Raw genomic sequence first — 12,351 nt, forward strand, 5'->3', positions numbered from 1 at the left:
TCTTGGTGAACAGCAAGCTGAGCATGAGTCAGCAAAGTGCTGCTACAGCAATGACGACAAGTTGGATCATGGGCTGTGGGGCATTTCTAGCAGAGACAGGGATGTGACCATCCCACCCACTCTAATCAAGTGTTTGTAAGGCCACAGGTGGAGTACCGTGTCCAGTTCTGTTCCCCACAAATCAAAAAAGAAGCAGACAGACCAGAGAGGGTTCAAAGGAGGGCCATGAAGATCATCAGGGGGCTGGAGAACCTGCCCTATGAAGAAAGTCTCAGGGAGTTAAGGTCTTTTCACCATGGAGAAGAGAAGGCTCAGGGGGACCTCATCATAGTTTTCCAGTACTTAAAGGGCAGCTGCGAAGAAGATAGAGGCTCTCTCTTCACAAGTCACACAGAAGGGACAAGGGGCAACGGGCACAAGTTGCACTGGGAGAGGTTTCATTTTGATGTAAGAAAGAAAAATACATTTTTTACCATGACAACAATCTACCACTGGAATAACCTCCCCAGGGACACGGTACAGTCCTCATCAGTGGAGGTTTTCAAGACACAGCTGGACAGGGTGCCAGATAATCTCATCTAGGCTTCCTCTTCCACAAAATGTTGGACTGGATGATCTTCTGAGGTCCCTTCCAACCTGGGTTGTTTTATATTTGAATCTGATTTTTCTTATTACATTATTTCAGTTTCCATTAAAAGTTTTGTTAAAAATTTCTTGAAACATTAGTGTAAGAAGCCCAGTAGTCATAAACAACCATGTGAAACTGGGTGGGAAGATTATTAAAGAACAGGAACAAACTTCAAATCGCCATACAGCTTTAAAAAAACCCATTAAAACAAAACCACTAAGAGAAAGTTATGAACAGAATACTGCTGTGACTTTAATCAAATGTGTGATACTAGAGATACTGAACATTTACCTTACTCAGTGCAGAAGTACTTGTCTGATCTATCTCATCTATCCACACAAAAATAGCAGAGCAGATGTTGGTTAATGCCACACAGTATTGTTTCAGAAATTAGATACTTTTTTTCCCAACTAAATAATGAGGCATCCTATCAAAATAGATCACTGAGTCCATACGACTGCAAGTGTAAAAGGACCAAAGAATTTTTACAGTTACCTAAGTATTTGAAAGCATATATCCCTTTGAAAGTAATTTTTAAAAAATCAATCTTAAAATACTAGATAAAGCCAAGGAAAGAGCAACGGATATAGGTACCCACATATTGGCATAGAAACCCTTTCCTACAGTTATATCTGGGCTTCTATGAGGATCCATTTGAAAAAGTTGCCTAGCACTGCCTTCTGGTAGCATCTCACAACTCAGGAACCCCTACATCAGACAGGAGCTGTATCTTACTATACCAAAAGACTGAGGGTAGGTTTCCATGGCACGACACAGAATTCACAGATATATTTAAGCTAGCATTGAACAATTGACAGTGAATATTGAAGAAAATACAGCCAAGCTGGTGCCATTCTTTGGGGTAACAAGTTCTACATTAAAAATGTCTACTGCATTTGCAGCTGAGAAACTTCTCTGAAGGATATGCACCTTTTACATACCTTTTTCTTGTGAGGATTGCATAGGAAATTTCATATGCAGCAGGAGATCTACCACCCAATCCAGAGATCTAATAACATCACTGAGGGGAAACTGGTTACAATATAACCATTCAGCAAATTCCACCAAATAATCAATCTTCTGCCATTCGTTTTCTTGTTTCTATAAAAGTAATAAAGGAAGAGTTCATTTGTATTTGGTGATGTAAACTATCAAAATGGAATTAAACAACTCAATATAGCCTTAATAGAAGCAAAAAATAGTAATTTGACAGTAAGCAGTTTCATTGGCATCATATAATCAAGAGTTACACTGAACAGAATGTAACAGAAAATTACCACTTAATTTTTTGCTTTATCAAAACTTTTGGCTACTATTAGACATCTTTGCTTGGCAGGACCTCGGCTGAACTTTTACTGGATACTAAGATTCAGCCATACACAGTTCTCCAACTAAAGAGCAATTTCGAAGTCTCAAAAAACAATGGTCAAGCATATGGTCTTCCTACTGGTTCAGTTATGTACTTCACAGAACTTGCAATCCCATGTATCACTTGAGAAACAACATTCTGTCAGCATTTGAACACATAGTAAAAACTGACACACCTGTAAAGCAATGACTGCATTTTGAAAACAGCTTAACTGTCCAACAATACTTCTGGACATTGTTGCCAAATGACGCCACATATGTGACAAATAATCTTCACTTTCATCTCTGAATTTCTGAATGTCCATCATAAAACTGAATCCCAATCTTGCCTTCGCTGTAGCCATATGTTTAAAAATAAAGCTAGAAAAAGACCAAGCAAACTGGAAATTACTTGTATCTGTACCTGTAAAGAAATTCTGTGAGTAGGATAGATATACTAGCTTGTATCAATGCAGTACAGAGATATGAAGTTTATAAACTGACATAAAAGGTTCAGATCTTTGAACTTGGATAAGACTATGTAAACGCTACCCTAGATAATTTAGTTTCCATTTAACATAAATGGACTTACAGCTAGGAAAACTAAAATTTCTGCTATATAACCATATTTCATGTGCCTATTTTCTCGGAAGAGTAAGATACTACTTATATACAAGTTTGAAAAAAAAGAAATTTACAAATATTAGGAACAGATTAATGAAAGGAAGCACTGCCAATGCATGTCTTTTTCATCAAAAAGACACAACAGTTTTTTGTTATAAGAACTGACAGGCTGAAAAAAACTAATCATAGCATTTTCCCAAAGAAAAATAAAAAAAAATACACGAGAGATTTTTATTTTTCAAGAATCAAGATGCTTATTCTAATAAAAATAAGTCAACTAACTTACAGACTGTGTCTTGTCTGAGGCAAAACTTGAATAGCTTCATCTAGGACTTTTAGTGCTGTCTCCCAATCAGATTTATCAGCATGTATATGGAATAATAACCCATATAAGGAGGTTCGTAAGGTCAGATCTTCCTCAGCACCTTTGAAGTATTCAAATGATTTATTAATAAATGAAAGAATTAGAGTAATGATATTACAAAATACTGGGATTTTTTTTATTACCAGATCAAAAGAAAGAAGAACATGCCTGGGTGAAAGCATTCAGCTGGTAACCCAATATTTTGAAAATCCTTTGTAATCCACTGATGCAAAGGCAACACATCTTTCTTCTCCTACAAAGACCAAAAGAGAAAAAAAAAAAGTCTTTTGGTAATCTTTTGGTTAATGTATGTCTTCAAGTATTACTGTACTTCTGTTTCATTTGTAAACCAATTAATATGGTTAATATGAACTATCAACCTGTCACGTAAATAGCTACTTGTGCAGGAGATTAAAATCACAGCCATTTCTCCAGAATGAGTTCTATAATACAAACCCAATACAATAACCAGACTCAGTAATATTCAATCAGTTACACTGATTAAATAACACAAAATCTTGAAGTAGGCTGTCCGAGAATCCCAGAATAGTTGAAGTTGGCAGGGACCCTGCAGAGCTCTCTAGTCTGCACCGCTGCTCAAAGGTTTTGTTCAGCCATCTTTTGAGTACTCCAAGCAGAGACTCAACAGCCTCTCTGGTCAAAAACGAGTAACAGCTTAATTTTTCAGACTGTTTTCAGATCATTTTTAAAAGATGACTTGATGCCTCCTTGTCCCATTTTGCTTAGCTGGCTTTAGCTGTGAAAATTTCACCATCATAATTCTCACCCAAAGGTGAGAGACAAGATACATCTACAGAGATGTAAGTACAGAGAGACATCTACAGCACAGTTTTGCAACTTCAAAGATAAATTCACTATCTTGATTCACAAATAGATCCATATAAAGTTCTACTGATACACTGACCACTGAATACATAAAGACTACGCTAATAAATTACCTGAGCTGTACCTACAACTTTTGGGTAAGGATTACACTAGCATCATTAAAGGTTTATCAAATTTGCTCAAATCAGCATTTACTTCTATGAAGGCACAAAGCCTGACTAACCTAGTGGCCTTCTACCATAGAGCGACTGCATCAGTGGACAAGGGAAGAGCTATGGATGTCATCTACCTGGATTTCTGTAAGACCTTTGATATGGTGCCCCATAACTTTGCTGCTAAATTGGAGATACAGGTTTGATGGATAGGCTGTTAGATGGATAAGGAAGCGGCTGGATGACCATGTCCAACAAATTACAGTCAATGGATCAACATCCAGGTGGAAACCAGTAACGAGTGGTATCTCTCAAGGGTCCATACTGGGACCAATACTGTTCAATATCTTCATCAGTGACACAGACAATGGGATTGAGCACAATCTCAGCACATTTGCTGAAAACACCAAGCTGTGTGGTGCTGTTGACATGCTGGAGGGATTTTTTTTCTGGATTTCCCTTTGAGCATTTTCTAAACATTCCCTTTTGTACGCTTCACAAAGTGAAACACTACAGCCCTTCAGACAGCAAATTATTTTGAAGAGGACTGTTGCAATTCTGACAATTGGCGAGAACCACCAAATGGAAAAAAAAAATGTGATTCCCTGTACGTGTGAATGTGTGCTATGTGAATGCAGGTAAAAAAACATGTATGTGTTTATAACAAATAAATCACTTTCCCAGGAAAAGTATCAGTATCTTGAAGTATGTACCCAAAGCTTAATAGCAAACCAAAATTTTTTTTTATCATCAGTACTGTTCACTAAACACAAGCACAATTAGCAATACTTATTAGATATTCTTACCTGTTTGATTTCAGATTCTGCTTTAATTATGTTCTGAAGAATTATTTCAGTAGGTTCTTTAAACTGCTCTCTGTCATGTCGAGAACCTAGCAAAGGTAAACATGTATTCCAAAAGTGTCTAGCTGCAAACATTACAAGGGAATAATTTCCAGCTTCTCCTGCGTACCTGAAGAAAGTGAAATACAGCTTAGTGAAGGGGAACAATCACACTCTTGCCCAAAATAAAGGATTTTACTTCTACAAACATCTGGGTTTACCTGATCCAAGGGCTGCCATATAAAAGCTCAGCAACGACGGGTTAGCATGTGAGCGTCATACAAAAGGTATTTTCCATTTTTATATACAAAACACCTCACATGTTCAGCAGAAGCAGCAATAAACAAGTACCATATTGATGGTTTTACTGTACTTTTGTGTAATCTTAGCTCAAAAGCCTTCATTACAAAAAATAGCAGAAATCTACTCAAGATGTTCTCATTGGAGTAATCTACTTTTTTGTCTTCCTGTTACTTTCTCATTCTAAAAACATTAAAACGAACAAACCAATTATTAAAATGCTATGGATTTTGAACAGTACAGTGCCACTGTGACATAAGAATATACCCTAAATGTCTCTAGCTGCATTCAAATTGTTTTGAGGATATTCCATGCAAATGTTACTTCAAATTAATAAAATTTAATAATCATCCAGATTGTGATACAACACAATACTCCTATTAGCAAGCAAAAGTTTTAGAATTTAGCTCACAATTATGGATTGGTATTAAACAATCATCCACTGAATAGTTTTAGTATTTTCAAAAAAGTAGGTTTTGAATCTGCAAATCTTTGCCATTTTCTACCACAGTTTCATGATTTTTAGAGTCCATATGCTCACATACCTTATGTCTTAACACTAGACTTAAGGCCTAGGTTTTTTTGTTCACCACTTTTTGTCTCCCTTTTAGAATGTGTTAAGAAAGGTAGATAGATGTGCTCAGTCTTTCCTGAAAAACTGCTTGTCATAACATCCAAATTTAAAAAAAACACAGATTCATCTGCAACGTGACATCACATCAGGTTCTGTTACACTGCCTAGTCTAACTTCATCACTCTCTTTTTAATGATCAGTGGAAGGAAGAAAGTATTACAATGCTAACAGCGTCACATCAGCCATCACATGTTCATCTTCTAAGAGTTGTAATTGCCTACTTTTGATAATTGATCTGTTTCTTTCAAACAGCAAAGAGTTCATAAATGCATGTCATGCATCATCCATGTGTCACCTTCTCCTGCCTATCTGCAATCTTCCCACTTTGGGTTCATGACATATATTTTCACAACATTAATATGATGCTCTGCAAGTATTAGATCCGCAAATCTGTAAATCAGATTTTAGGTCTGGTTTATATTAGTTTTTTTCTCAAAATAAAACATACCTGGCACTCTGAACAAAAGCTTTTGATGCTGTAACACGCAAATGTTTTCTTCCAGAAAAATTTTCCATTATACTCTTTCCTTGTATACAAGCAGTAGTGCTCAACATTTCTTGTCTCAATCTGTTACCAGGCCTGAATAAAGGCAAATAAATAATTCAAGAAGTGCTAGCCTTACAGTCTAAGAATATACCAGTTCCTATTAATGATGCTTTCAAGTTGCTACTAAATAGATGTCTCTAGCTGTGGAAGTTACAAATGCTTCTACTGCCTTTTCTTTTAAAATCAGAAAATATTTGAAAAACTGAACATTTTGCAAAAAGATACCAGAAATTATATATCTTTTTCCAAGTTCTAATGAAAATAACTGTGAAATCAGATTTTTAAAATTATTACTTAAATTTAACAAGGAGCAAAAGTAGATTTAAGGTTTTCTCCCCATTATTCACTACTGTACATCAAAGTATTAGTCCAAAGTCAAACTTAGATGGCAAGCAATTAAAAACAGGAATCGGGAAAATGAGACAATTTTTGACACTTTTTTTTGGAATCGGTCTTGCTTATGTCTGGTAAAGTATGCACAGGGCTCTAGAGATACTGATTTGGATCATAATCTACTATATTTAAAAATAATGATGTAGTTTTCAGTCCTAGCAGTTAATCAGTTGAAAATAAGTAAATAAATAAATTTGGTATCTTTGGTCAACAGTGATTTTGTAAGAAAAGTAATTATACAATTTTCAAGATTTTTTTTTATGTCTTAGTTACAATGTGCAACCATATACAGAAATGTACACATTCTAGTTGGCCTAGTTCCTACTCTGTGGTGAGAACTATCATGTAGTTATGATTTGTGTCCACGAGAGGACACCAGTGTTCTACAGTACAAGTCAACAACAACGAAAAAAAGTAAAAATAAATAACCCTTCTTTCTCCTGAAGCTGTACCTTACCATGGCAAGACAAAGTTTATCTTCTGTTTCCCTGGAAACAACATTGATATTTCATAACTACATTTCTTTGTCAAGGAATCAAACATTTTATCATTCACTAGTTTGCAGACTGCTAGACATGCAGCAAGTATTGTTCTCAATTTCTGTAATTTTCTGAAACCACGTTTTTCATATTAAGATACCATATTTGCTTTTACATGTTTTTCCCCATGTAGCAAATAACATGAATTTCAAAGGGGAAAATACTGCTATTTTTAAAGAGACATTATTTTTCAGAGAGAAAAATGAACAATTATATTCAAAGTGTTTCACATGTTTATTTCAAACTTCCTACATTACAAAAAAATTTTACTAAATGGAGTTCCCTACTTTCTCATTTGATAAAATTACATTCTGGTTTTGGAGGACATGCACATAAAAATCTAGAAGGATCAAAGGATATAAGCTTTTTATAATGAAGGACTCCACTTTCTGTTCATATATGACAACCTTTTCTCTCTTTTTTTCTTTGAGATCAGAGTTTTCAATTATCAGGTAAGTAAGACACTGAGCTTTTAAAGAAATGAGTTACATTCCTATTGCACTCATATGCATACATGGTAATAAAGACGATAAGGACTACCTGACAGCAAAGCTTGGAAAATAGTAGCTGTTTATCACCTATTATCACTCACAGCTCCATCTTTTTCCATGAACTGTGTAGACCCTTTGTGTACTGGAGCCAGCTCAGCACTGGAAGCAGTCTGCATCAGCAAAAGAACTAGAATAGGAAAACTTCATTTTCACCTCAAACTGTACAGTTCCTTTGTAATAAAGATTTTCACTTTGGTTTATGTGATCAGATGCATTTGCCCTACATACTCTTTCCTCAAAACTTGGTTCAAGTATACCACAAGATCATGCAAAACTCCATGTACTTACATTTCATATTTCTTAGTATCTCTATTGTGGAAACTATTCTCATCTGATTGCAAGATCCTTCTGGAACAAGTCATCACTATTTCATAGTCATGTGATACATATGCAAAATATGTAAGTCGTGTCAGCGTCTGCAATTCCACTAAGGAATCTGACCACCTGCACTCTAACGCCAACTTCACTAACTGGAAAAAAAATAAACATAAAGAAAAAAAAAAGAGAGAGTATAAATCTCAGGGGTTTATCATGCCCTTTTTCTACAGTACTTACATGCTTACAGCTGTACCTTCCATACAACCCACCCGGACATGGAACAAGTACATGATAAAACAACCCAGAAAATCAGTTACAAGAAAATCAAAATATACAACAGAGAAGCATCATCCACCTTGTACTAAGTATTATAATAGCATATGATAAAACCAGTGTGGATGCTTTTTGTGCCTAAGTGTGGATGCCTTTTCACCAGCAGTATCTGCCAGAACTTACTATATCCTCAGCCCTCTTCTGAAAGCCAGTGGAACAGGACTTCAAACATACAGAGCGCATTTTAGTTAAGCCAAAGTTAAGAATGGGAGATAGAATTGGTTTTACAACAGTGTTTTGTATATAGTTTCATTATAGGACCTAAATGTCTTCCTCACTTTCGCATGCCTCAGTCAGAAAGTTCCATCTTTTTAAGATAATCAGAATTGTTAATGAATTGGTCAAAATTAGGATACTACAATACTGTTCTCCAAAACTAAACCACTTAAGTGACCGCTAAAGCTAACTCATAATACTTGGCATAAATTTGTAGACCAACTAGAATTAGATACCTTATTTTTAAAGGCCCAGATCCTAGTTTTTAGAAAGAAGGACTTCTACAAGTGTTAGACAATGTCTCCAGATTCCTAGCTAAATAGGGAATACATCTCAGTCCTGTAAGAAAACCCTTTACAGGAGGTAGAAATAATAAAAGTGGCAATCAAACAGGCAAGACTACAATTCACTGTTTTGAAAATTCAGGCTATAAACCTTTCTGTACTACCTTTCTTCTTGAATAGCCTGGTAACCAACAGGATCACAGGGAAAGCGTGGCACTATTCAGCATGAGTAATCCTGGAGGACTGATCAAAAGCAAGTACTTTAAGAAACTATGCCTCATATGCCTTTAAGCATTGGAACAGGCTGCCTAGGGGAGTGGTGGAATGCCTGGAAGTATTTAAAAAATGTGTAGATGTGGTGCTTGACAGCGTGGTTTAGTGGTGGACTTGGTAGTCATGGGTTAACAGATGGACTTGATGATCTTTAAGGTCTTTTCCAACCAAAATGATTCTATGGTTCTATGTAAGAATTGTCAAAAAGCAACCTAAATTCTTTAAATAGTTACAAATTGTGTTCTACCTTGCAACTGCCAAAAGTAAATTCACTATAGCATGAAGTTTTCTGTTGAAATTCTGAATACTTCTAATATAAACCCTAAAATACACCTCCCTACAACTACCTGAAAGCAGGTTGTAATGAGGTGGGTGTCAGTCTCTTTTCCCCAGTAGCAAGTGATAGGACAAGGTGAATGGCCTCAAGTTGCACCAGGGGAGGTTTAGATTGGATATTAGGAAAAACTTCTTCACTGAAAGGGTTGTCAAGCACTGGAACAGACTGTCCCAGGAAATGGCTGAGTCACAATCACAGGAGGTATTTATGTAATGTGGCACTCAGGGTCTTGGTTTAGTGGTGGACTTGGCAAAGTTTACGTACGGTTGGACTTGATGATCTTAAGGGTCTTTTCCAGCCTAAATGATTCTATGATTCTATAAAGTTTTCTCCACAAAAAATGAAAGGTCAGAAGTACAGTTCTGTATAGAATTAATCTGAATCCATTATGCTCATCTGATAGTTATGGAAATAATCTGTTAGAGCAAAATGGGAATAATTCTAATACTAGTATTCTAACGCTATATGGTTTTTTACTCCATCACAAAAATCCTGTACCTGTTTGTAATTATTCAATCTCTTGGAAAGGTTTAAAGGAAATAATGCTACAATATAAGTTTCAAAATTAAATCTGCCTCCATCCAAAACTGAAAGCCCATTTATCCTATGCAATTTCTTAAAACTCAAGAGCTAATAAAACAAAGCTAAATACCTGAGATAAGCTAGGAACAGTGAAATCCATGAGACCCAAGCCATTACATGAATACATTTCTAGACCAATAAGAATTCTTGTCATAGCATTTTGTGCTTCATCATTATTCTAAGCAGAAATAAAAAAATCACATTAACAGATTATTTTTTTTTTGCAAGTAAACATTACTAGGGACACTAATTGAGATAAGGTAATAGTAACTATGTTTTAAAACTTCAGTTTACATTAAGCAAGTCTTCCTCTCTTTATTGCGTCCTTAACAGGGTAAATCTTACATATTTATTTACTTTAAATTACCATTGTGATCTCTGAACTACTACAGTTTCAACATTAGAAAACAGTAACAATGCAATGAATGTAAATTATATATATACCTGAGGGATTCTGGTTTTATAGACAAAATAAAAAGATAGGAATAAATAATTACTTTCCAATTTACTATCATATTCTATATAGAGAGACCATACTAAATGTTGATATATCTTCTCTTTCTTAACATTTTTAATGTAGCCATTTTATTATTTTAAAAGTATGAATTCAAATCCAACTTTGTTACACAGTCATTGTATGACAAATACCACCATAATTATTTTCCACAGCTAAAAACAGAAGGCAGAGTTAAGAAATGTAGACTCACTACTATGCCCACGTAGACTCGTTACTATGCCCAATGTGAAAATTTTGCTGTATTCCATTAAGATTTATGGGATCTACAGCCAAAATTTATTTTCACGCTGTATTCAAATACACAGAAGAAAATACACATTGGTATTTTCAGTCATCATTAAATGAATCTATGAAATTAATTTTAATTTTTCAAAGAAGAGCTTCAACATTATGCAGGATTTCAGAGAAACAATACCTCCTCCTCAGTCCCAAGTTTATGTTCAATCTGCTGCTGATTTAACTGTTTTGCTTTCACCCATGTAGCAATGATCTGTTGTTGCGCAGCAATAGGAACTGTTTCATTAGGTATGGTTCCAGTTGTCACATTCAGAGCAAAGTCACAAATCTAAACACCAAGAAAGACAAAAAAAGAAAAAAAAAAAAAAGACTGCAATAGAGGAAAAATGTGGAAAGCTCTTTGTATGCAACGTTTTCCCCATTAGTTATTTTAAAATTACTGTACATGCATCTCTAAGCCTAACAACATCTCCATTAAGTCAGCCCATAAAGTAAATAGAAGTCCCAGTTGAGCTGGTAAGGAAATTCAGCGTGCATTTGGGGATGACCTGCGGTGGCAGTAATGGTAAAAGATGGTAGCTTATTTTTTGTGAAAATTTCTACAATTTAGTTTATATGAATTGGAATAGAACACCGCAAGCAAAAAAAAAAAAAAAAAAAAAAAAAAGACTACAAAAAATGAGGGGTTTGTACCTCTAACGCAGCTTTGATATCAGGAAGTCCCCTGGGATCTACTGAAAAAGACGGGATGACATTTGCTTTTTCATGTTTCTCTGTTGCAGCTTTTCTGCTTCTGTCTGTTGCTGCAACATTTTTTTTCTTCTCAGCAAGATTTGGCTTTGGAATCCAACAAAGAATTAAGCCCCGAGCCAAAGCATTACATAACATCAATAAAATCTCAGCACTTCTGTAGAAGAAAACAAAAATCAGAAGCTTATGCTGCATCACATCAAAGTAAGAGCAAGTACTAAAGTATTTTACTTTCAAGTAATACGCATTACTTGAAAAATCTGTATTTTTCTTAGAAAGCAAAATTATGGATGTTACGAAAAAATTTCCCATTGGAAAAGCAGTAAAATGGTTAAATGTGCAAAAAACCATCCAACTGTCATAGTTTACATCATGTTTTTTCAGCTCTTTCTATAACCAAAGCTTCTATTTCCCCACAGAAAAATAAAATAAAATTCGTATTTATGTTAAACACACCTAAAATATAATTTTTTACTAGTGGGCTGCTATGTATGAAAATAATGATTATTTCCTAAAAAAATTAACCTAAGCCAAACTCTCAAATAAAGCCATTTATTACACTATTACCCTTCATGCTAAACAACTGCTGAGCTGAAATAATCTTTTTTTTTAATAAAATACAAACTGAATTATGACTCAGAGATTATTGCTGATACATGCTAATATAAGTATCAGGATTAATAAACTGGTATTACCAGTCTTCATCTGCACAAACTGCACTTTAGGCTTTATCTCCA

The 12,351-nt window shown here is 35.1% G+C and overlaps 1 protein-coding gene across 17 annotated transcripts in view; it reads right to left on the reverse strand.

The window, feature by feature from the left end:
* CFAP46 (cilia and flagella associated protein 46) overlaps nt 1–12,351 on the reverse strand; it is a 99,220-nt gene that overhangs the window by 56,462 nt on the left and 30,407 nt on the right. For 16 of the 17 annotated variants that reach the window (XR_008823846.1, XR_008823844.1, XR_008823845.1 and 13 more), the window contains 10 exons: nt 11,558–11,771; nt 11,043–11,192; nt 10,181–10,288; nt 8,056–8,237; nt 6,186–6,317; nt 4,768–4,933; nt 3,132–3,216; nt 2,886–3,024; nt 2,173–2,356; nt 1,570–1,729 (listed from right to left, as the gene is read on the reverse strand). Coding sequence is in view for 12 of the 17 variants with exons in the window: in XM_056351127.1 (XP_056207102.1) it covers nt 1,570–1,729; nt 2,173–2,356; nt 2,886–3,024; nt 3,132–3,216; nt 4,768–4,933; nt 6,186–6,317; nt 8,056–8,237; nt 10,181–10,288; nt 11,043–11,192; nt 11,558–11,771 (1,520 nt within the window). In the remaining 5 variants the exon portion in view is untranslated. The remainder of the gene's footprint in view (nt 1–1,569; nt 1,730–2,172; nt 2,357–2,885; nt 3,025–3,131; nt 3,217–4,767; nt 4,934–6,185; nt 6,318–8,055; nt 8,238–10,180; nt 10,289–11,042; nt 11,193–11,557; nt 11,772–12,351) is intronic. The other variant, XM_056351123.1, reaches the window with a different exon arrangement.

This window comes from Falco biarmicus, chromosome 9 (assembly GCF_023638135.1).
Source record: "Falco biarmicus isolate bFalBia1 chromosome 9, bFalBia1.pri, whole genome shotgun sequence".
Taxonomy (NCBI): Eukaryota; Metazoa; Chordata; class Aves; order Falconiformes; family Falconidae; genus Falco; species Falco biarmicus.